The sequence below is a fragment of the Schistocerca nitens genome, chromosome 3 (assembly GCF_023898315.1).
Source record: "Schistocerca nitens isolate TAMUIC-IGC-003100 chromosome 3, iqSchNite1.1, whole genome shotgun sequence".
In the NCBI taxonomy this organism is placed as follows: domain Eukaryota; kingdom Metazoa; phylum Arthropoda; class Insecta; order Orthoptera; family Acrididae; genus Schistocerca; species Schistocerca nitens.
Genome location: NC_064616.1, coordinates 853,692,710 through 853,719,867, shown reverse-complemented (window position 1 = coordinate 853,719,867; position 27,158 = coordinate 853,692,710). Strand labels below are relative to the sequence as shown.

The 27,158-nt window shown below is 36.2% G+C and overlaps 1 protein-coding gene across 1 annotated transcript in view; it reads left to right on the top strand.

The window, feature by feature from the left end:
- Positions 1 to 20,638, top strand: part of LOC126248883 (zinc finger protein castor homolog 1) — a 111,368-nt gene extending 90,730 nt beyond the window's left edge. The window contains exons 19-22 of the mRNA XM_049950342.1: positions 2,429 to 2,749; positions 4,788 to 5,061; positions 5,683 to 5,906; positions 17,873 to 20,638. Of these exons, the coding sequence (XP_049806299.1) occupies positions 2,429 to 2,749; positions 4,788 to 5,061; positions 5,683 to 5,906; positions 17,873 to 18,144 (1,091 nt within the window). The 3' untranslated portion in view covers positions 18,145 to 20,638. The remainder of the gene's footprint in view (positions 1 to 2,428; positions 2,750 to 4,787; positions 5,062 to 5,682; positions 5,907 to 17,872) is intronic.
- Positions 20,639 to 27,158: the final 6,520 nt, after the last annotated feature.

The window sequence follows — 27,158 nt, the reverse complement described above, 5'->3', positions numbered from 1 at the left end:
TAGCCACTATATCACGAGCTGGGGGTGATACAGATTGTCTGAGGGAGGTGGATATATGTTCCTCAGAGATGTATGCAGTGTTGATTTTGTGTAAATACATCACAAACAGAGAGACCTGTAGTCCCTGATACTGCACTGCTACCATGAATGCACTGGCTGCTTGAGTAACTTCATGGTGAAGTACACTTTCTAGTGTGTTGGTCCAAATGTTTGTGATGCCAGTATACCCTGCTGGTGCTGTCCCACTGTCATTATTGTTTTCATGGTGATTATGCCATATCGAACTGGTCCTCGGTTTGTCTATCAGTTCCCCGTTGTTGCTGCTTCATACACATCTGTGCTACCGGGGCCTCCATTGTAATTCATGAGCTATGGATCTCCTCAGAAACTTTCAGCAAGTGTTGTTTCATGATAGCTGCACAGCATGGAGTTGTCTCCTTGGGTAAGCTCGGTAGGCATCTGTCAGCTCAGGCCAGCCAGTGTGCTGGTGTTGTCATTGCAACTGTTGCAGGTGACTCGAGTGTTGTGTAACTCTGTCGTGAACCTGCAGCAATTTGTGGAGTGATTTATCAGGGCATATTGCCAACACTGTTGCCACTTGTGTTGGTAGTTGTTACTGCTAAATGTATAGTACCAAATTGCCAGAAACTGTGGAGCATCTACTAAATTCTGTAGTTGTGGTCACAACTCTGATGGTGTCTTGTCACCATGTTTGTCATGACATATTACACGTCTGCCTTTGAGGTCAGTGGATTCCTCGTAGTGAGGAATCAACTCATTTTTACCTTTATGTAAGCCCTGGTGGTGGATGCAGTATAATGTCCTACACCAATGCTATGGGGTTGTTAGTCCAAATTGCTTATCACCAAAGTAAATTTCTTATGATCATTGGTTACGCCAAAATATGTCCTCTATTACTGTGGACCAAGTTTGCACATGGCTGAGTATAAATGGCAGGGCCCGTAATTCTAAGTGCAGTGTGGATGAACTGCTGGACCCAGCAGATGAATAGCTTGTTGCTTTGAATTGTGATCAGAGTGCTGATGAAGTGCTGAAACTGATGCATGGATATCTCACATTAAACTGTGGTCATTGCTCTGTTGTGGAGCTCTTCATTCCACACAGTTGTGGATTGGGAGTACTTCTCTGAGTTTTAAGTCTGGCTTATCATCTTCTTCTCTCTCTCCAGAAATGTTCACTGTGCTGTGATGTGAGTGTGTTGTAGAATTACTGCTATTTATTTTAGTACTGCATAGGGCTCATATTCAGAATCACCAAGGGAGCAAGCTGCAAAATTTTGGATCATCGTCTAGCTTGTTAATCTTGTCAAAAATGGTGTGGAATAGCCCATTTTCATGATTCATTGTGTTCATGAGTATTTCTGCCATTTGTCAAAAATGACATTCATGTGAAGGCATGCAAGTTCTCACATGGGCCACCAATTATATGGCATCTTAATTGATCCACATAAATAATTGCTTGTAACCTTTGAATGTACAAAATTAACTTTTGTTCACAAACATTAAAATACAGGAGCATTCAATGAAGACAGATAACTAAAGGCAGAGAACTTACAAATGATGCACGTGAGAGAGGTATGGACTGCAAATCTCACTGCAAAGAAGTACAAAATGCATCTCTGCCAAAACCTTGTTGTAAATTATTCATTTTGCATCCTTCCATTGTGTCTGTTTTGATCTACTGAGCTTGAGTATTACCCTTAGGAAACATTCTGAAATGCAATGGAAAAGAATCTTGTAATGTTGTCCTGAAATACTGTCATTACATGGTCCAGTTTTCATATTTTGTCGCTGGTAGTTAACTACTTCCTAACAGTTTTAGGTTTGCACATTAAATGTACACTGCCATTATAGAAGGGAACCTCTGTGTTATTTTATCTGATTTGACTACAATGGAGTTTGTCTCATTTTTGGGAAATTTTACGCAGTCACACAGATGAAGCAGTGAAGTGCAAGTGTAACTGTTTCATATTAAAGTTGGGAACTGAATAATACAGTGCATCATGTTTTGGCCAGATGTAAGTCTTGGTTCACAGCTAATGGAAGGACTCATAATTGCAATAAAACACCCTACATGCAGTTTCTTACACCAAATTGCATGAATGGGTAATTGGTGAAGCAGTGTAGAGCAATAGTCTGGGATTTAGTATAGATGGTATATTGTCACAAAAGTCTCATTCATGACTTTCTTCAGAAGCTGAATGCAGCTACCTTAATTAATACAAGTGAGAACACTCCTACTTCATATACTGCCGAGATATACATACTGTAGTTGTTATTTTTCAGTGTAGTGTTGAAGGGCTATTATTTGTGTTCTAGAACTAGGTACTAAAAAGAATGTTCAAATATAAAGCATTGTGAACATGATGAAAACCTTCAGTGAAGCAACCTGTAAATTTTAATTTCAGCTGCATGTTCTGGTGTTCCGGTATCTGGCAGCAGTACAACTGGCAGCTATGAGCAGGCCCAGATCCTGGGACATAGCAGTTCCAGTTCTGAGCAACCCCAGCCACAGGTCCCACATCAGCTGCAACCACAGCCCCCAGCCCCTGCAGCGCCTCCTCCTCCACTGCATGCACCAGTCTTCCCACCGCACTCATCAGCTGCAGCTAGCTTCAATGCAGCCATGGCAGCAGCAGCTGCTGCAGGGCAGCAGTTTGCACTGATAACATCACAAGGACTGCCATTCATACAGCCTGGGTTACCTGCCATATATTCATCTCCTGCAGGTGAGTTCTGTTTCCTGGAAATGGACATGTATTTTTGGACATTGTGTAACCTTTAGGGAACATAGTTTTTAAGAAAATGGTTACTTGATTGCTCTTTGTATTATTTTGGTTTAACCAACATAATTGTGTATCATTGTGCAGAGTACTGGATACTTTCATGCTGTTTATTGAATTAATTGCTGAATTGGCAAAACTGAAGAGGGAAGGGCAAGATCAACCGTAACTTACACCATTTTTTTTTGCCAGTCAGAATTATGCATTTCAATTTAAACACTCCTCAGTTATAAGTTTCTTAACAACATTAACGTTAGTTTCTGTGCCTTCCATCTGCTTTTATCATGCATACATTAGATGTCATCCCATATAATCTCTCCTGATTGCTATTAATGTAATTGAAAACAACTGAATAAAAGGCCCTTATATCTACTGTAGTGTTGAGCTCTTGAGCAGTGAGGAGTAATCAGCAGCTGTAGAAATTATTTTGTACAGAGCATTTAATTTGTAATAATGTTACATGATTATGTGAACTGTGTTTCCATTTTGTCTGTCCTCAGCAGCACTTTTTAATTTCTTTATTTGATTGTATCTTTTATGAGTGTTCATACTGCCCACCAGATTTTAGTTGAGTGCATTAGTTCAGCCTGCCTAACCTGGAATTATTGTCTCCCATTACTTAACACTATTAATTAGTTCTGAGTTCAAAGGAGGGATTGCATGTTCATGATAGCAACATTTTGGAACATTGAGTCCCTCATGTAAACATCAGCTAGATTAAGAAGGAAATCGAGTGTGCACGTGCAGTGATTGCTGGGACCTCATCTGAGATGTGGTAGAGGTTCCGCCAGCCTGCTGCAAGTAGTGGTTCATATCAGCAGTAGTGATGCATCTACTAGGGTCCTGAGGGTATCCTGATAAGCACAGCTTTCAGTTTGTAGGATTGTTGCCAGGACTGGCTGTAGCCACTTGATTTGGAATCAGCTAGAAGGATTGAACCAGCAGCTCTGTCCATTTTGTAACAATGTTGGATGCAGATTTCTTGACCTGCATTATGGGGGAAAATTGTAGTGTCCACTTTAGTAGGTTAGGCATCATTATCCTCTGAAAGCAGCTACTCATATTTGCATTGCAATATATGTTTGGCATATACGTGAGAGCTTTTAGCTTAGAGAAATCCCTTTGTGTACTGGACGAGCAGCTATGAGTAATACACTAGTCATGAGTGAGTCACCTGTTGTTTTTATGGAAGTGAATACAGGTCAGAAAAAGAACATTTAAATGTAATGCAATATTATCTGGATGAAGATAAATTTTAAAATAAGGCCTAAAAATGAAATCATGTATTCATTCATACTGTTTATCACCTTCAGTGTTTATTTTGCCATGCTGTCAGTAATGTTGTAAGAGCTCTGTGCAATGCATACAATCTGACTACATTTAGAATCATCTCTTGCTGTAGGGTCCATTTTTTCATAATTTTGTAAGTTTTTCTCCAGAATGAGTGTAAGCAGACTGATTTACTTCAATGCCTGCATTTCTTCAGTGTTACAAACATGAGATTTTATCTCTGTAACATTTCAAGATGTGAAGGATGTTAAGGCTGAACTAATAGAAAAGTCTGAAAAGAGAGATGATGAAAATCTACTGTCCTTTTTTATTGAAGTTTGTAGGACTAGATGAATGAAATGTGACACAGTTTAAAACAGGTCTCTTACAAGATATCTTCGAGAAAATATGGAAATATTTCCATACATATTATTTTTGTTACTTTTAGTGTTAGTTCATTGTTAAAAATTGAGCTTGACAGTGAATTGATTGTGGCTTATTATGTATACAATTTAAAATGTAACAGCTGTAAATTGTGGAAACAAATTAATGCCCAATTTGTTGATGTTTCAGTTAGAATGCTACAAGAATTTTTCTCAGCCCTTTCGGCTGTATAATTTCAATTCATAAGATTACGAGAAACCATGTGAACCACAGGTACTTGGTTATGGAATGAGTCACTACATAATTCACAGAAAGTGATTGTGTTTAACAGGTTTAATGTTTGCTGCTCCTGTCCCGCCTCCTCCTGGGCTACACCCACATCATCATCCCAACGGGTTGCTAGAACACCATCCAATGGTTGCAGAATCTGAGCAGGCTATGGCACTGGCAGCTGCCGCTGGCATCAAGCGTTCTATGTCACCACACATTGGTCCTGGAGGGCACACACCTCTCGACATGAGTCCAGAGGCGAAGAAGGCACGTGTTCAGAACACTATGCGTATACTTAAGGATGAACCTGTCCCAGATGGCTATGTCAGATTCAGGTATGTCAACATATTAATCTCTAAAACTTGTAAAATTAGCAAAAATTATATTTGCACTCACCTTCCTTGAATTCAGCAGTCTAGTGAGTAATCTCATATTTTAGATACATCTATGTAATCTTTGTCACCATCTGTAGAGAAAAAAATATCATTCAGTCTTCAATTTCAAATTCATGTGTGCCCCATTCTGTATTTTGATATACTTTTAGTTAATTAAGGGCAATATTTGTTTGTGGAAGTACAAAATGCCCCATATATTTGTTTGAACAGTGGAGATCATTTAATTTCACAGCTGTTTGTTTCCTGTGTGGCCAAAGTATCAGCCTCTGAAATTGTAGAAACAGTGGAACAACATTTCTATGGTGAACTTAACAGCATTATTTTAATTTATCTGTCACCAAGGGGAAAACATTCTTCAAGAAAGTGCATCCCCACTACCCATATTTCCAAATGTACTTAAATCACCTCTGGAATATGTATTTTGTGATTTATTAATTAGTGTATGATAAAGAAAAACAACACTGTTTAGCATACTTTATATAAATATGTGTTAAAATGGTAAGAACACAAAGAGAAATATCCACTCTGAGCAACGCTTATAATTATTTCATTCATTTACAGGTTTAACGAAGACTGTAAATACCCCCACTGTGGCTACCGAGAACACCAGACCCATTTCCACTGCATGAGATCAGACTGTGGCTACAGTTTTTGTGACAAAACACGCTTTGTGCAACACACAGCGAGGCATGAGCGCCTGGACACACTAATGGGGGGAGATTTTCAGCAGTTCCGGGCGAATGTGGCTTGTGGGAGGCAAGAGTGTGTATATACATCAACACTTGGTACGTAATGCATAAGAGTACTATGATGCATTTTTATGTCTGTGTGATATGTACACTGAAGTTGGTAGTGACTTCAATCTACCCTCCATATGTTGGCAGTAATAGATTTTTAAATCTGGCAGTGGGTATAAAACATTGTCTGAAACTGGACTGAATGCTTTCTCAAAACATTATTTTTAACAGTTACTTCAGGAGCCCACTCAAAGTGTAATTGGTTGTGAGAACATACTTGACCTCTTAGCAACAAATAATCCTGAGCAAATAGGAAGCATCATGACAGAGTTTAGTGACCACAAGCCAGTAGTAGGAAGACTGAATACTGCAACGTCCAAACCCACCAACAATAAATGCAAAGACATCTATTTAAAAAGCAGATAAAAATTCGCTTGATGCTTTTCTAAGAGACAGTTTCCACTCCTTCCCACCTGTCTTTGTAAGTGTAGACCAGCTGTGGTTTGAATTCAAAGAAATAGTATCAATGGCAACTGAGATATACACTGAAGAGCCAAAGAAACTGGTACACCTGCCTAATATTGTGTAGAGTCCCTGTGAGCATGCAGAAGTGCTGCAACACAATGTGGCATGGGCTTGACTGATGTCTGAAGTAGTGCTGAAGGGAATTGACACCATGAATCCTGAAGGGCTGTCCATAAATCTGTAAGAGTACGAGGGGGTGGAGATCACTTCTGAAAAGTATGTTGCAAGGAATCGCAGATATGCTCAGTAATGTTCATGTCTGGGGAGTGGTGGTCAGCGGAAGTGTTAAACTCAGAAGAGTGTTCCTAGAGCCACTCTGTAGCAATTCTGGATGTGTGGGGCATCGCATTGTCCTGCTGGAATTGCCCAATGGACATGAATGGATGCAGGTGATCAGACAGGATGCTTACATATGTGTCACCAGTCAGAGTCATATCTAGACTATCAGGGGTCCCATATCACTCCAACTGCACACACCCCACACCATTACAGAGCCTCCACCAGCTTGAACAGTCGCCTGCTGACATGCAGGGTCCATGGATTCATGAGGTTGTTTTCATACCCATACATGTCCATCTGCTTGATACAATTTGAAATGAGACTTGTCCGACTGGGTACTATCATCAACAGTCCAATATCGATGTCGATGGGCCCAGACGAGGCATAAAGCTTTGCGTCATGCAGTCATCAAGGGTACACGAGTGGGCCTTCAGCTCCAAAAGCCCATATCGATGATGTTCCTTTCAATGGTTCACATGCTGACACTTGTTGATAGCTCAGCATTGAAATCTGCAGCAATTTGTGGAAGAGTTGCACTTCTGCCAAGTTGAACAATTCTCTTCAGTCATCATTGGTCCCATTCTTGCAGGATCTTTTTCTGGCCACAGCGATGTAGGAGATTTGATGCTTTATTGGATTCCTGATATTCTCGATACAGTTGTGAAATTGTCGTACGGGAAAATCCCCACTTCATCACTACCTCAGAGATGCTGTGTCCCAATGCTCATGTGCCAACTATAACAACCTGTTCAAACTTACTTAAATCTTGATAACCTGCCATTGTAGGGCAACCTAAGAATATTAGTTCCCTAACTGCACCTGTTATAAAGGCATACTGAGGATTTTCTAGTTGCTTTAAATTTCAGTTGGCACTGTTATGAAGACAGGATGTGTATGTGTTTTTTTAGAATGTTCGTAAGTAGTGCTAGAACATTTATACCAGGATGTTAATCAATTGTGTGATGAGGAAATAGAAGTGTTTCCTAGATAGAGGCGTAGAAGATAGGTAAAGACTGTTGTTATTTGTTGCAGAAATGAATGTGTTCCAAGTTGGGATAATAGTCAGGCAGTAAAGACAGTAGTGTCTGAGAAAGGTTAACAATGTGTACATTATAACCTTACATACAATGATGCCTATGAATAGAATGTGATTGCCTGCCACTATACTAGTCACTACACATTACCATCATACGTCACACGTGATTTGTGGAGATACTCCATCTGGTCTGAGGCCCAGTACAGGAGTTGTGATTATTTTCTGGTGCTTGGTAGAATCATTGTGCCACCAGCAATGGGATACTGAACATAATGAAACTGAATAAAATTAGTCAAGATTTTACAAAGTGTACCATGAAACATGAAGTTAGGAATCATTTAATTTTGTTAGGAATGTTCTGCATAGAATTTTTTAAATGAATAGGTGTTACAGAGACTGCCTTTCACTCAATACTGATTATTTATACATTTATCAGTTCTGTAGTAACTATTTTCTATCAGTAAATTCTTTAATTCTTTTCTCAATACACAAAACTGTCCTATTTGTTTGATTTTTTAGGCCAAAGCATTGTTTAAAGGGTGTGTTTTATACAGGGTGTAACAAAAAGATATTGCCATGTTTCAGGAAACATTCCTCACACATGGAGGTAGAAAATGTGTAATATAGACCTGGGTCCAGAAAAATTTTATTTCCATGTTAGAGCCCATTTTGTAGTTCTTTTCATAATCACATTAATGATGGGAAACACAGAGAAATGGAATGTGCCGGCACTACATCAAACATTTTCCTACACAAAATGTTCAAAATGCCCTCTTCTTTATGTTTAGGTGGAGTTTGCAGTAAGTTGTAATCCTCGTGTTCACCACCAGTGTTTGTTGTTCAAATGAAATGAAGGTAATATTGACATGTGACTCACTTCACTGCTTGTGTTGACAAGTGACTAACCTCACTGCTCTACTAGCATCGAACACGTAGCGTCAACAGTTTAGTGTTCATCATGGACTGTGCAAGCATCTAGCATCAATCTTCTATTGTTCATCGTGGTTTGGTTTACAGTACAGTGCAATGGAAGTGTACTCAAATGCAGAGTTGACAGATGCCCATTTTCTTACAGATTAGCAGATGGCAATGACCATGACACTCAATGTTTGTATCAGGAAAGATTTCCAGATCATGGTGCCCCAACAAGAGGATGTTTGAAGTAACTGATTGTTGTCTTAGGGAGCATGAGATATTTAAGCCTACTATTTCCCTGCATGAGTACACTTCTGCAAATGGTTCATTCAACACTGTCAATCCTACCTTTAGTGCAAATGTGCTGTTCATGAATGAGGCTTCGTTTCATCATGATCAGATCGTAAATTTTAACAGTATAAGCTGTTGAGAATCCTCACAAAGTTGTGCAGTCATTCCATCAAAAAAGATTTTCTGTAATCATTTGGGCTGACATTGTTGGTGATTGTTTGTTTGGACCTCATGTTCTTCCACCCAAGCTCAACGGAGAAACTTGCCATGTCTTCTTAGAATACTCTGCATATTCTGCTAGAACATGTGTCTTTACAAGTGCAACAAAACGTGTACTTCATGCACAGTGGAGCTGCTCCTCATTTCAGTGTTAATGTTCATAGCCTGCTAAGTTGGATAGGTGGAGGTGTATCAGTTCTTTGGCTTCCATGCTCTCCGGCCCAAAATGCACTAGACTTTTATATGTGGGGCATTTGAAAGCTCTTGTATGTGGAACCCAGGTACATGATGCACTGTGTATTCATGTTCATATTGTGGAAGGCTGTGAAACAATACATAATTCTTCAGTGATAGATCAGTGCGTAAGGGATTCAATGTGAGAGTCAGTTGATGCATGTATTTTTGCTAACAGAGGGCGTTTTGAACCTTTAATTTAGGAAAGTGTTTCATACAGGGCTGATGCTTTTTTCATGTGTGTTTCCCATGATTAATGAGTTGAAGAATTGTATAAACTGAGCTCTTAACATGGAAATAAAGTGTTTCCGGACCCATGTCCATACAACATATTTTCTTCTTCTTTGTATAACGAATATTTCCTGAAAGTGCCATACCTTTTTTTAAATTCCTGTACAAGGCACAGGAAATAAAAGTAAAATGTGGAATAGGAATTAAAATCCATGGAGAAGAAATAAAAACTTTGAGGTTAACTGATGACATTGTAATTCTGTCGGACAGCAAAGGACCTGGAAGAGCAGTGGAATGAAATGGACAGTGTCTTGAAAGGAGGAGATTAGTTGAACATCAACAAAAGCAAAATGAGGATAATGGAATGTAGTTGAATTAAACCAGGTGATGCTGAGGGAATCACATTAGGAAATGAGACACTTGCAGTAGTAGATGAGTTTCTATTTGGGCAGAAAAATAACTGATGATAGTCAAAGTAGAGAGGATATAGAATGTAGATTGGCTATGGCAAGGAAAGTGTTTTGGAAGAAGAGAAATTTGGTAACATCGAGAATAGATTTAAGTGTCAGGAAGTCTTTTCGGAAAGGATTTGTATGGAGTGTAGCCATGAATGGAAGAGAAACATGGATGATAAATAATTTGGACAAGAAAAGAATAGAAGCTTTTGAAATGTGATGCTACAGAAGAACACTGAAGATTAGATGGGTAGTTTACGTAAATACTGAGGAGGTACTGAATAGAAATGGGGAGAAGAGGAATTTGTGGCACAACTTGACCGGAAGAAGGGATCAGTTGACAGGACACATTTGAGGCATCAAGGGATCACCAATTTAGTGTTGGAGGAAGCGTGGAGGGTAAAAATAGATGAATACACTAAGCAGATTCAGAAGGATGTAGGTTGCAGTAGTTACTTGGAGATGAAGAAGCTTGCAACAGGATAGAGTAGCCTGCAGAGTTGCATCAAACCAGTCTCTGGACTGAAGACCACAACAACAAAAACAACAACAAGGGACTTCAGTGAAACAAGGCTATCCTTATGCTAAAGTGTCACGATTTTAAGTTGAAAATTTTCCAAGCTGATTCTGTTTGACCAATCTTTATTATGAATCACATAGATTTCTCCTGGAGCTTTTTTGATTGTTCTAACATGTTTATGTTACTCCAGAACACAGTTGCATATGTCAGTAAACTATGTGTGAATGAGTAATGTGCTTGCAGTATAATTTCTGTATTACAATATGTAAGGGATCAACAATCCCTTACTCAAAGTTGTTCATGGTGAACTCACACAGGTCACATGTAGGTACAAAGTTCAATTATTGAGGTCAGAGTGTGAAGATTTTTGGGTCAGTGAAATTGTTGCTCATGTAGTAGAGAGTCATTGTTGAGTTGTGTTGTGGAAGGAGTGTCAATAGCCTATACAGCAGCTGAATTTGTCATCCTCACTGCAGGTGGACCCTCAGTAAAGTGACACAATTATACTCATTGGCAAGAAATATATATTTTTTAATCCTTTGACTGCTTTCAACATGTTAACTCATCATACTCTGCCACTCCCAAGTTGCTGTGAACAAGTTTGAGCAAGACCTCTGGGTTTTCTTGAAGTGCTGTTGATATGTTTATGTGCCCAATTCTGCCAGCCATCTCACTGCTACAGATGAGTTCAAGTGTGGTCTCTCTAGATATGTTGTCACACAGAGCTGAATTTCCACATTGTTCTTCCAGAGCTTTCCAGAATTCTGTCTGCATAGTTCAAGTGTGTGTCTGTGTCTGCTGCTGTTTACATTATTGCTGATTTTGACTTTGCTTTGTGTGTTTTCATCAGTATTACTTTCGCATTCTTCTCTTCTATGACAGAAATGTCTCCTTACTGTGGTTACACAGATAGAACAATCCTGGAGATACTCATTAGAAGTGACAGCGAGTTTCAATATTCTTGTGTCGGTAGCAGTGATGAGTGTTCAAGGGAAACACAAAGTAGTAGTTCTCAGCCCTGCGCATCAGCTGGTACAGCACACTAGTTTGACATTCCTACGAAAGATGCAGTTGGAAGATATTCAGAATACGAAGATTCAGAAAGCGATAGTGAAACACTTCAGAAAAGAGCATACCATGCTGAAAATTTTCCTTAGAACCAAACCAATTTCCAGCCATTAAACATATGTTTGATGAGTTAGCTTCAGAGCACAAATGTTAACTAGTTAAAGCATTCTGTCATTTTTTTACAATATTTCTTTAAGAAAACATGTTTCAGTTTGTAGCAGATGAAATGAATCAATTTTATGTGTACACCAGGGCAAATACTTCAAAATCTGTGGATTCTCAACCATCAAAGTGGAAAGCTACTAGGAACTTTTATTGCTATTTGTCTTCTAATGGCTCAAGTTAAAAATTGGTCCAGAGATATACTTTTACACACTCCAGTTTTCAGTGAAATAATGGGCTGAGACTGTTTTATTTTACTATTGAGAATGTTACACATTGGTGACAATGCTGTGAGTACTACAGGTGACAGTTTGTATAAAATTAGGAATATTGTCGACAGAGACCATACGATGTTGCACAGTACATTAGTCCACATCAGAAGCTTTGTAGTAGTGATAGTCCCATGTAGTTCAAAGCTCAATGATCTTTTAACAAGGCTCAATGATCTTTTAAGCAAGTCATTTGATCCAAGTGAAGTAGATTCAGAATAATGACATTTTATTTTCATTGTATATACAGGCACTACATCAGAACTTGTGTTCGACTGTTTAGGAAAAAGTGGTGCATAATGTGTGCTGTTGCGACCGTATGTAGAACAGGGACATAATCTGTATGTGGACAATTGGTATGCCAGACCAGGCCTATTCCTTGGGCTTGCCAACCATGGAATAGCTGCATGTGGCACTGTTCGTAAGAATAGTTGCAGCATGCCAAAAACAGCTAAGGAAACTGGAACAAGGAGAAACAAAGTTAAAGTTAGCTGAAAAAATTATTTCCTATCAAGTTGTGTGATAAAAGAGAAGTGTGAGTGATGACCTCATGAAACACTACACAAATGGTTGAAACAGATAGGACTTACTGAAATACTGGTGAAAAAATCAATTAACTCCAATGTATTGTAGATTACAACTTGAATATGGGTACAGTTGACTGTTGTGACAAGGTGCTGAACTCACCAAAATCAGCACGTAAGACTATGAAATGATATAAGAAATATTTTTTCATGTTCTGGATTTGTGCATTTCAAATGCTCATGCTCCTCACTGGTCAGTTACTGTGCAGAAATGGCACTTGTAGTGTTTGGCCTATCTCTTTTGAGGGATGTTGTAGAAGAATATGCAACAGAATGGAGAAAAGCTGGTAAAGGAATTGTCTAGAGTTTACAGGGAGGCATTTGAGAGATGGTATTGTGAATGAACATTTAAATAAAAATATGCTGTTTTTGTTTTCCATGAAACAGAAAGTGCACCACAAAACTGGATACCAATACAAAACTTGCAAAGTACCGATATGTGTTGCTCCCTATTTCAAGACCTATCATACAGAGAAGCTTTACTAATCATTGGGAACCAAACCTGACAGTTCAAATTAATTGACGCTTCTGAACAAACTATTTAAAAAAAAAAGCAAGAAATGCAAAAATAAAAAAGACAATATGAAAAGCTATTTTTAACTTTGTCAGTTCCAGTCCAAAGCCCAGATCAGAAAGAAGGATAGTAAATAGATATAAATGAAGTAAATCATTGGCAAATGAACAGACACTGCAGTCTATATTCTGTACATAATGTAATTACACAGCATACATTGTGCCAATAAAACAAAACTTGTGCCCTTCCACTTGACTCAGAACAAGGGAGCAACGATCTCTTTTGTGGTCAGTACTGTAGATTCAAGCCTGTTTTCTCAACCTTCTCTGCCAGTCGCTGGAATAACAGAAGTTGACTTTGGAGTCCAGATGACGGCATCATGTGTTCCAATGTATGCTACAATCTGCAGTGGGCTCCACTCTGTTCCCTTGATGATTGCTGGAATAGCCTGCTCAACATGTTGAATGAGACCACTAGGCATACAAACTGAGTGCATATGTTGCTGCTATTTCCATTATGGGTACCATTATTCACTGTACATTAGAATTGCAGATGATTAATAGACCCCTGCCCTTTTGCATTTGTCTCCCTTCGACACGACATAGCATATTTCCCAATAGGTGAAGTTAGTCTCTCACTGTCACAATTTCAATTTTAGTTTAAGACAGCAACTCAAACTTGCTAGTTAGGGGGATCAGGGTAACATCATGTGTTCTCCCAGGTCCGTGTCTTCAGTTCAAATTCCAGCTGCTTATGAACAACAACTAGCTCGTCCAGAGCCCAAAAACAGCACATATAGTAGGGCTGCATTGTGGCCAGTGCAATATTTTGTGTAACAGCAAACAAATAACTTTAAGCTAACCTTATTGACTCTTTTTCAATTTAGGGGTCTCATATGCTACAGGTATTACCAGTAGCCTTTCAGAACTGTAATGATTAACACCCCAAATGCAGTATCTGTTATGACAGCACAAAAACTTGGTATAAAATTTACTGTTCCTCTGAAAATTTTTGAGGTTGTGGTCACTAACAAATTCGACAATAGTGTTAATTTATGATAAATAAAACATTATAAACTCCAGTTAAAAGAGAAAACTAGTGTGACACACTGTATTCGTTATTATTTTACAGTAACTGTAAATTAAATCACAAACATCTGTTTACTACTAAATAGTTATGCACATCTACATCTACATGACTAATCTGTAGTTCACACACAAGTGCCTGGCAGAGGGTGCTACAGACTATTTCTCTACTTTTCTATTCTCTAACAATGTATGGGAAAAATGAAACTCTTAAATCTTACTGTACAAGTTCTGATTTCTCTTATTTTATTATAATGATCATATTTCTCTGTGTACGTTGATGGCAATAAAATATTTTTGCATTCATAGGCAAAAGTTGGTGATGGAAATGTTGTGAAAAGATCTCACTGCAATGACAAATTCCATTGTTTTAATGATTGCCACATCAACTCACTTATCATGTATGTGACCCCCCTACGCCCCTTTTCACAATAGCACCAAAAAAGATGCCCTTCTTTGGACTTTTTCAATGTTCTCTGTCAGTCCTATCAGGTAAGGACCCCATGCCACACAGCTGTACCTGTTGCATCGTCTAAGTATTCTGCCAATAAAACACAGTATTTGGTTTGTCTTCCTCACTACATTATGTGTGTGATCATTCCAATAATTGTAATTCCTAGATATTTAGTAGAATTGACAGCCTTCAGATTTATGAGATTTGTTGTGTAACTGAAATTTAATGGGTTTCTTTTAATACTCATGTGAATGGTCTCACATTTTTCCTTAACTAGAGTCAAGCCACTTTTTGCACCATACGGATTTTGTATCTAAGTTGTTCTGCAATTGGTTTTAGTCATCTGATTATGTTATTAGATGGTAAATGATAGCATCATATACAAACAATCTTAAAGGGCTGCTCAGACAGTCTCCTAAATCGTTTATATAAATTAGGAACAGAGGGCTTATAATACTTCCTTGGGGAATGCCAGATATCACTTGTGTTTTACTCAATGACTTTCCATCTGTTACTATGTATTGTGACTTTCCTGATGGGAAATAATGAATCCAGATGCACAACTGAAATGATACGCCATATAATGCAATTTGTTTAGCAGTCTCTTGTGAGGAACAGTGTCAAAAGCATTCTGGAAATACAGAAATATGGAATCAATTTGAGAGATCCTATAGATAGCAGTCATTACATTTTGAAAATAAAGAGCTCATTGCATTGTTGCTCTTCATGAATATGCAGCTGGATTTCATTTCCTTGGCGACATGATATTTTGATGGTCCAACTAGTCTCCATCTTCAGGTGAAATTGCAGGTGCACAACCATGCTGCAACTGAGATAACATCAGATTATGGAAGCTGCTTTATACCCTGGAAACAGGCCACTGTGCGCGCAAAAGAAGCGGAAGTGCTACCCTCTGCGAAGCAAAGAAGTGCAGTGTTGCTAGCAGTAGAAACAAACAAAAGCAAAAGATCGCAAATTAAGATGCAGTCAGTCAAAAATCAGATTGTTGTTGTTGTATATCTAAAAGTATTTCGATGGATTCCTGAAGTACACAATCCCAGTAATAAGAAGCCAGAGAAATATTTTGTCAGGAACCATATGAATAGTCTGTAAAACATAAGCTTTTCTCTGATGACAGGAAATTTTATATACTCCAGGATTTGTTAACCCCAAATAATTTTTGATAGATCCACAAAGGTGTCTAGTTTTGGCCAATGATGACATTATTAATAGAGTGGAATCCTATTTTATTAGATATAAAACAACACCAGTTTGATTTTCAACCGACTGCATCTGAATTTGCTATTCATTGCTTGTGTTAGTTTCTGCCAACAGCTGTGCTTGATTTCTTCACTTTGCAAAGGGCATAACTTCCACTTCTCATGCATGCACAGCAGCCTGTTGCTGGGGTATAAAGGAGCCACAATATCTGATGTTACCTCAGTTACAACTTCATTGTGCACCTGCAGTCTCACCTGAAAATGGCAACCAGTTGGACTATTAAAATGTTGTGTCATCAAGACGATGGAATCTGGCTGCATACTTGTGAAGAGTAACAATGTTTGTTACTCTAGGAAAATCTACATAATCACAGAAATTTAAAACTGTGCACTTAACAAAATGGAAAAAAAGTTCTGTACTATAAATATAATTTCAGTGCGTCACAGGTGGAATTGTTCAACTCATACAACTACCCGAGTATAACAGTTAGTAGGGATACGAAATGGTGTGATCATGTCTCAGTCATAGGTTAAGCAGAGGGCAGCATGTGGTTCATTGGTAGAATGCTAGGAAATGCAATGAATCTACAAAGGAGACTGCATAAAAAACACTAGTGCAACCTATCCTGGAATATTGCAAGTATGTGTGACGTCTATCAAATGGGCTTAATGGGATATTGAACTGGCAGATGCTTGAAGATAGACATAAACTATCCCACAAAAACCTACTTAGAAAGTTTCTACAATCAGCTGTAAGTGAAAAATCGAAGAATACACTGGAACCCCCTAAATTTATTTTTTTATATATGGCATTTAAAAGGCAGTCTTTATCACATATAAACATTTATCTGTAGGGATCACAAAGACAAGATAAGACTAATTATAGTGTGCACAGAGGCCTTTCAGTAATCAATCTTCTGATGTTCCACATGTGAATGCAACAGACTAAAACCCTAATAACTGGTACAATGGGATGTACCCTCTGCTATCCACTTATCAGTGGCTTGAAGAGTATAAACATAGATGTATACATTGTACAGTGAGGTCACTCTTTTCCCATCCTTTCCTTTCCTGCAATTGTATTGTGCCTGTAATCTTTGTCATATTATTTTAACTATTCATTTTTGAACACTATATTATTAAGTATCATTATAGAATTTGATGATTGTTGTATATCCTGAGCAAACTATATTATGTGTTGATGGCTTGTTGCTTCCCCTTTCTTGTTTAAAGTGTGGGTGTGTCAGAAGAAAATTTATAATTATAGCAGAGTTCTCATTTACATCAGTGCAGCCCTCCATATTCCAGTTTACATGTTCCAGCAGTGGTAAAAATTTCTTGTATTGTTTTGTGTGACAGGTCTTGTATATTTGTATTTCTGTGTAAACTTGATGTTCTTCAGTGATATGTCCCTCATATCAGTTTTATAGAGGTTTAATCAGAAGGACCTTACCTGTAATCTCAATTTCATATATCTACCACTGCTTATCAAAAAATATCTGGTCACATGTTGTTTCATTTGTGGTGACCACATGCTCATTTCTATTCATGTTATAAGGGATGAAGAGATTGAGGAACTGTTGCCTTCTTTGAGAACTTACTTCAAACAATGTACATTTTGGAGTAGTATAAGTAAAGAATCAATTGATGTGTTCCATACCTCAAGGGTTTAAGGATGTTGCTTCACCTACAAGATTCTTATTCTTCTGATGGGGTTGTTGTATTGCTCTTTCTCTCTTCTAAATCTAATGCTGGGCACTTTCTCCATTTTTCATCTTAATATATAAATTTTAGATGGCTCATTGCTGCTGATGTTATAATTTGAGTAATATTCTGTCTCATGCAATAATAACAACATTTAATATGTGGAAAGTAACTGTTTGTGTTTAGTGACATAATCTTTTGTACTTCCTCGAAAGTTAAATTGACACTGAGCATCTTCTTCATTTGCAGGTGCAATGCAGAATAAGGCATCACACTTTCATTGCCTGAAATGTGAATTTGTATGTACTGACACAAATAAAGTAGTGGCCCATAGACGTCAGCACCAGAAACTTGACTCTATTATGGCAGCTGGCTTTGAGAAATTTACCCCTTCGCAGCCGTGCAGCATAGAATCATGTGCACATTCAGGAAAGCAAACACACTATCACTGTCTGAGTTGCCAGTATGCTGTTCTTGGATTGTCGCAGATGTCTGCCCACAAATACAGACACATGGAATGATATAGTGACACAGTTCTAATGATTTTTGTAGTGTATGCCCATCCTGGTAGAACAGGATACCCAATTCATGGCAGTGATGTTATTAAAGGAAGAGAAAGTGTAATTAGTGATTTATAAAAATACAATATATCATAAATGCAAATATGATTGATATACTCAAATACTGTAAGTATTTACAGTGAGGAATAAAATCCCAGTCAAAAGGGGAGATATTCACAATAAGCGTGATTACTACAAGTGAGTTTTAAGACAACTTACTTTGTGTAATGTGTACTGTCACAGCCACTACCTTTTTGTCTGTGGCTTCAAAAAGACTCCAGTATTACTGTTCTGTGTTTGAACATGAGAAACATAATGATTTTTGTATATAATGAAATACAGTGCTAAACATTTTTAAGTTTGTAATGTTTATTTATATATTTGATAACACCAAGACATTACCATTGTAACAGTACTTGTGTGACTGGATATCAGAAAGCATTAAATCAAAGTGATTGTTAATTATTTATGAAAATCTACTGCATTCATTGCAAGTGTATATATTTCATGTTGAGAGAGATATGAGTGAATGAGTTATTGTGATGTGTTAAGTTCATAAGCAGAAGTCATATCATAGCTCTAAGACATTTATTTTTTTGAAATGAGACTGTGTTGTAATCAAACATTTGTGTAGCACAAACTAAAGTGTACAATTAATATTTATGATATGAATGTGGCTTTGATGCCAAAACAGAGACATGAGTTACAAGAAAATGGCTTACAAGCTTTCCTACAGCACCACTTATAGGTGTGTACATCTTAAGTGTAATGTGTATAAGTCTGTATTAAATAAAAGACATCAGGAAAAGGCAACAGAATGTGAATAAGAAATTGAATCCACTGATAAATGAATGGTTTAGTCATAGTAAAAATGAGCATTATTGCTCATTTATGTATATCTAGGGATCAGAAATACTTTGTAAAGACAAATTCATTTTCCATTATGTAGTATTATTAGCAGTTATTTCATTTGAAGTGGTATTTGCCTTATATTTAGGTACATAATTATGATATACACATTATTATGACAGTGTATTAATAAATAATTTGTGCCTTTAGAAAAGACGTGTTGAGATATAACAAAACTGTATCTAGTTTGGTAGAGTTTTTGGGTAGGTAGCAGTTGTGCCTTACAAGATTCAAGATGCCCCCTTTTCCAGGCCCTCTTCTGTAGTGCTTATATTTGTTCCATGTATTAATCTCGTATTCCAGATGTAATATGTTTATTATACAGTAATTGTACACATATGTTAGTCATATTTTTGTTGCTCAGATGTGAATATGTATTGTGAATAGGTAAATGTGATTATTCCATAAAGAAATTCTTGTAAGTAAACATACAACATTTATACTGTGGCATGGATAAATTATATGAGATCACATTTTAAAAATGCTGGCCAACCTTCCAAAAATATAACAATAATATATTGACTGGAATTAAAAATTTTCTAAGATAAATCTAATAGTACAAAAACTGTTTTATAGATGTTTTACTCTAAATTTTATAGTCCAATTTTCTCTTTCAGATATGCATTAATGTGAAAGTGAAAGAAAAAATATTGATTCACAAATTTTAGTGCCTTAAAATCTTTTATCAAAATATGATATAATTTTTCTAGTATTATATGTATAGATGATAGATACAGTTTTGAAGACAGTATTTGTTTAACGTTTTTATAGTTTGGCACTCAGAGTGTCTGAAATTAAAAATTAGAGATGTTTTTTTTTAATTTTTTGGGGCCCGCCAGCATACAAATGTTCAGGCAGTGCTTAATTTCATGAGGTCATGAATAAAAATTTGAGACTTGTCATGTGTGTGATACCTGATTGGCTGTTAAATTGCAGTCATGGTTACTGCTGATCAATAACAAAATATATATAGCTATTTAGAATCGGAATCAACATAGGCTATAAGCACATTGACAATGTTTGTTTCAGAAATGTGAGAGGAATTTTATCTGAAATCTATATCTGTTAAAAAAGTGAGTTGATTTATAAAACAAGAAGTTACATTGGAAATTTACCACAGTAAACATTTACAACAAGCGTTAGCTGTGTGCCTTTTTCCATATTGGCTGTCAAAATTGACCAACATTTATAATCTCAAGTATTAAGAAAAACATGTGAACTTAAGTCTTCAATGTAGATGCATTCCAACATAAATGTTTTCTTCTAATATCAGCCATATTTTGATTTTGCCCATAATAATTGTGTTTTGGGAAATGAGATTTTTTTTACCTGTGCCATATAAATACAACATTGATGTGCAGAGTTTCCATCAGTTACTCATAAAATGCCTAGTCTGCACTGTATCTACTATGTTTGTTTTATAATAATTGTGGCTGCATGTAGGAAATAAGAATAGTTATGGATAATATGTAAGTAATAATTTGAAATGTGAGAAAAACCAAATGATTATTCTTAAAAAAGAAAGTGTCTGTTGTACAAAGATATTTTAAGTATTTCATTCTGTGTAAGGAAAAAAAATGTTTATCTTCTTTACCACAGAGATTGGCTTAATTGTTATTCTTTCCTCTTTATTTCCCAAACATGGTTTTGTTTGAAAGTCAAAACATTAATATTTTTGTTTGATTATTTAATCCTATTTTATAATCTTTTATTTAATTACCTGTATTTTTGAGAATATGTACAGAAGTATTCTGGAGTTTCAATCATAATCATTTGTCACTGTATCTGCAGAAGTGCAATACACACATCTTCAGCATTTATCAAGTCCTTTCAGTTTACATCACTCTTTTTAAATTACTTAAATTTTAGAAATCAAAATTAAGTTAAAAATTTTAAATTAGGGAATGCTGTTGAAGCTGAGGGAAAAGTACCCTCATGACTTTCAGACTGTATTTGGAACGTGTGTAGTATAACATGAAAGAGGAACTTAATGACTTTAAATACATCACCATCAGGAAAACAATTATCTCGTTGCATTATTCAGTACTGCATGATTCAACTGAAAAAGAAAAGGTTGTCTGTATAATTTTCAAACGTTTGTGCACTGTCAATTGAAATAAATCTTGCTCCTGTGAGATTCACATGTATGTAAGCCAATAATGGCAGTTATGCTTCATGTGATTTACATACACATTCATAATCATGAAAATAAGAACATGATGCTATATTTTCTAAAAACATTTTGGGGATCAGCAATTAATCTGCTTGCACTGGATGAAATTCATATATTTGGCAGAATCTCTAAAAGAGAAAAGATAATAAAAATTCGTGTCCATTAGGTTTTCATATCATACTGCATGTTTGATAGCTGTGAATCATTTGTAAGCATTATTTCTCACACAGTGAAATGGCCTTACAAACAGTAGCTCTCAGTTATTAGAAAAATGTAGTCTTCAGTAGCCAGTAAAATAGCTCACAAACCTGGAGAGCATGTGCAGTTAAGTGTTCAAAATAACGTTGAGCCATTGTTTTCATTTACATATAACTGTACATTAATTTTTGGTTTCTCTTATCCTAGGTAAGATGGCATTAACTATGTGTATTAATCCAAATTTCCTCAAATTTTCCTTTTTCTTTTTATCATTTTCTTTTGTACACAGCCACACTATGCAATGACAAATCTTTTTCAATTTTCCAATGATATGTATTACAGTGATATCTGAGACCTGCTATTTCATCTCCAACAATATCCATTTTTTTATTTTAAAGGAGGAAAGTCTTGCTGCATCATTGTTATTCCTCTTTCTTATTTTGTATTTTTATTTATTTGAAGACTATTGCATCACATTTTTCAATTGGATCATTCGTTTTTAGTGAGTGATCTAACCAATATATTGCTAGAGTCATTCTGTTTTAGTTGCAAGATAGTTTTTATTTCACAACATGTTCTGGGAATTGTCCAAGAGAGTTTAAAAATGTTCTAAAGTAAAGTGAAGAAAGGAAAAAGATATGAATTTCTTACTATCATTAACAATGTCTCACTTTTGTAAAGGTATTGATCAGTGTCTTCAGATTTAATTCTGCTGTAACTCGATGCACTTGTGTTGATAATGCACTTCAGAAAAAAAACTGACTTTTTTTGTAGCTGGTACTTATTGTCCTTCCCTACAGTACCAATAACTCTGCCCCCCCCCCCCCCCATTATCATTACTGTAAAACTTCCACCACAATTTGGTAAAACCTAAGCAGTATTTAATAATAATTTCCTTGAAATATAAGATAAATGATAGAATTTCTTTCAAATTCTATATAGAGATGACCTATACCATTACATTCAATCATTATATGCAGTTCTGTACCTTTTTAAAAGACTAATTGATGCAAATTTCATTCTTTCAGATGATTACTTCAAGACATCTTCTATTACATACAACTACTCCATTGTAGAACACACTATAAAGTCTGTCTTTTGCTGCTAACTATTGCTCAATGACTTAATTTTTTATTGAAAATAAGTTTCAATAGCTGCCGTACATTTATAGCTCTTCCTGATGAATTATTTTGTTACCAAAAACTGAATAGATTGTATTGAGCTCTGCCATTATCATTTGCTAAGAGTTACAGCAACTTCTTTCTCTGTGATTTGGTGGCTTAACTGATTGATATGGACAGGTATAACAAACATTGTGCTGTTGAGTTTTTAATTGTTATTTGTTTGTCTCTTCTTTACATTAAATGTGTGAGACAGTTCATTGTGGCATTTTCTGTGACCATGTAACACTAAAAATATTTCATTCTTCTTGCCCTGGCAGTACCACTCAGTACCTTCTGTCTGTTGATACTTTGTGCTATGTATTGATTTCAACAATCTAATGATTTCAACCAAGTTTTACACTGAGAGACCACGTAGTTGAGTCAGCAATATTATATACATTTCACACTGTAAGTACCATGGTCATTACATTTATTATGTTTTACAGTTTCAGACTTGTAAATTAACTATTCTTATGGGCCTAAACTGTGAAATTTCTATTTGTTAATGAGTATAATGTTTTTTCTTCTGTTTTTCTACAGTGCCCAAATATTATGTATTATTAACATCTGTTTTACATGAGTTTTAACTGTACATCATATTTGCAGAATATTTAATACATATTTTTTCCCATCCAATAAAAGCTGTGAGAAACAACCATTTGGGGAGAAGTTGCCACTGTTATCTATACACATTTTTTCTTTTTTATTGGTTCTGCATGCCTAAGAATAGGCACATTAATGATATTTGTGACAGTATTTGAGATTACAAAATTCATAAACTGCAGCTACTTGTAGGTTCATCCATTAGATTTGTGTTTCACATCTCGAAACTTTCCAGAATACTCTGCATGTGTGTGTGTGTGTGTGTGTGTGTGTGTGTGTGTGTGACAGAGAAAAAGAGAGAAGTGCATATATCACACATCCATAGTTTTACTATGAATAATTCCAGCTGTTATATCATTTTGTAATAAAAATGTATACTGAATGTAATGTATTTTTGTGTATGTATTCATGATGAGAATATATGAAGAATGGAACTTACATTAATATCCTTAGTTTCATGTAGTCTGTGATTTTTTTTCTAAGAAGCGAGTATTTTATTTATATCTGTCAGTAAAAGGATGCATGGTCAAATGTATAATTCACTAAGTTTAAAAATTACCAAATACAATAGGCAATGAAGAACTGAATTTAGTTTTAAATTCACCTTAGTTTCCTATTCCTCAATTGCAATGTTAAAAACACATCTTAAAACTTGCATATATACTAATGACAGAAATGTTTTTTGCACATAGGTATATAACGCGAATATGTCATACATGTAAACATTTCTCAGCTACAATGTTACAAAACACACAATCCTGTGTACACATTCACACTCAAGTCGACACAGTTTGGGACCTAGTTGCAAAAGTACAGCACAAATTATTTTCATCATACAAATAATGTACTGGGGATTTTGTTTTTACATAATGTTATTACACTTTTAAACTGGCGCTTTCCTCATTACTGTTCTCTGTGGTATTTTTGTTAAAGTACTTGTCTAAATCTAATCCCTATTTTCCCTTTTAGTTTAATTTATATGTGAAACGTGTCTGTGCCATACACGCTCCCTCTCTCTCTCTCTCTCTCTCTCTCTCTCTCTCTTTCTCTACACACACACACACACACACACACACACAGATCTCATTCCCTACCCCCTCCCCTCTGTTACTTTACCTTAATGCTCTGTGATGTATTGGGAGCAGAAACGTTAACTCAGTTTTGACAATGAAATAAAATGACATAGGGACCCAGCTAAGCCCCAATGAAAACATTGTTAAAGCGTATACTATTATCGGTTCAGCAATAACATATTTCTACATGAATGTTTCACAGGTTCAGTTGTCTACTTGAACTCTTCAGTTATCCATTAATGTCAAGCCACTAATAATTTCTCAAAATGTTGAAGCTTAATGAATGAGTTATACAAAATTCCCATACATTCGTTAATTTATTCATTCATTCACACTCCCTGAAACTATGTAAGTGCCTTAATTGAATATGAATTGTAGATTGTGATTAATTGTTGCCATACTAAAGATGATTATTGAATCAAGACTATCCTAGATTTATTGACCTGAACAGAGTCAAACACAGATGGAAAGTGAAATTACTGAAAATCATGTTGGTATTGACAAGATATGCATACTTTGATGAATGAAGATCAGTAATGAGATTAGAAGCCAAACATTTTATTTAGGTGACATCAGCAATTATGTTCAAATCCATAGCATTTACAATGCAATTTGTTTTTGAGGTAGATCATTATCATTTGTGTTGATATTGTTTCTTTATCGCTGTCCACTATTTGAACTTGAAGGCAGTCACAGGATGTCAGTGGCTGTTGATGTTTAGCAAATAGGAATCTGTCAGTTGCTGTGTATCAAATTATGGCAATTGGAACTGTGCTAGAATATACGACATAATTTAATACTGAGCTTTTCATGTCTCAGTGTATTTACAGTTTAAAATTGTTTCAGATGTCATATTATGTGCAAGTTCTTCAGGGTTTTATATGTGTGAAACTTTTAATCTACTTTTCCAGTTACTAATATTCAGAATAATGGAAAAACTGGTAAAGGGTGACCTTGGGGAAGATCAGTTTGGGTTCTAAAGGAGGAGCCCACAGGGCAATTACTGCCCCTATGTATTGTCTTAGAAGATGGGATGGAGAAAGGCAAACCTCCATTTACAGCATTTGTAGATATAGAGAAAGCTTTTGACAATATTGACTGGACTATGTTCTTGGAAACTCTGAAGGTAGCAGAGATAAAATACTGAAAGTGAAAGATTATCTAAAATTTGTACACAAACCAAACAGCAGTTATAAGAGTTGAAGGATACGAAAAGGAAACAGTAGTTGAGAAAGGTGTGAGATGTCCCATACCCAATGTTATGAGTCTGTTCATTGATCAAATTGTCAAGGAAACCAATGACAAATTTAGAAAGGGAATTGAAGTTCAGGCAGAAGAAATACAAACTTCTGGGTTTGCTGATGACACTGTAATTCTGTCAGAGATTACAGGTAAGTTGGAAGAGCAGTAGAATGAAATGGATAGTGTCTTGGAAAGAGGATATAAGATCAGTATCAATGAAAGAAGAACAAAAGTAATGGAATGTAGTTAAAATAAATGAGGTTATGCTGAGGGAATTAGATTAGGAAATAAGACACTACAGGTAGTAGATGTTTTTGTATCTGAGCAGCAAAAGCCTTATGATTGTGAATGTAGAATGAATATAAACTGCAGACTGATAATACCAAGAAAAGAATTTATGAAAAAGAGAAATTTGGTAATTGAATATAAATCTAAATGTTGGGAAATCTGTACTGAAAGTAGGTAGGAGTTAGGCGGCAGCTTCTGTCCATGCAGGATCACAGCAGAGCACACTATTTTGTTTGTGAGACTTACTTTGATTTTTCTGTGTGCTTTTTGGTTTAAATTCTTAAACTTACTACATTTTTGTGTATTTACTAAGTGCAATGTCACGTTTAACCCTTTCACTGCTACAGATGAACTCTTTGCATTCTGAGCTGAGGCCACTTTTGTTATGGCTGTACTACTCGCCAAATGCTGGTGCTGGTGTTGGCAGATGGCATTCTGGTGGATATGAAATACTTATCATGTGATTTTTAAGAAAACTATTAGGCAAAAAAATTAATTTTTGCACATCTTAGTCTGAGATCTTCACTCAATAAAGAAATGAATTTTTTTTCATTATCAGTCATATTCCCTGTCCTACATCAAATTAAGTCAAACATTGCCTGTGCTGATAGATGGCATTCTGACCTGTATGAAATTTTTTGATGACTACATAGTAAAAAAAAAAGAGGTATTTGCATATTTTGCAGTCTGATATCTGCACTCAATAAAGAAGTGACTGTCCTCTAGTTACCCATCATACTTACTGTGCTGCATGAAATTAAGTAAAACATTACCTGAAATTTTAAAGAGTTTGCAGAGATAAAAATGCATTGTGTGAACTTTGCATATCGTTGATTTTAGCTTATACATTGCAGTAAATGAAATGTAGACAAGATATCGAAATTGTATTTAATATTGAGAGCAGAATGACATCTCATTTTGCTCTTGAGTAATTGGGTCTTATATCTCATTGATGGTTCGGGTGTGACGTGCCCGCTTCTACATCCACATCTACATAGATACACTGCAAGCCACCATATAGTGCATAGTGCAGGGTGTCCTGTATCAATGCTTGTCATTTCCTTTCCTGTTCCACTCTCAGATAGAGCGAGGGAAAAACAACAGTCTATATGCCTCTGCATGAGCCCCAATTTTTCATATCTTTGTGGTTCTTACACACAAATTTATGTTGGCGGCAGTAGAATCATTCGACAGTCAGCTTCAAATGCTGGTTCTCTATATTTTCTCAATAGTGTTTCTTGAAAAGAACATCACATTTCCTCCAGGGATTCCCATTTGAGTTCCAAAAGCATCTCCATAACACTTACATGTTGTTCGAACCTACCA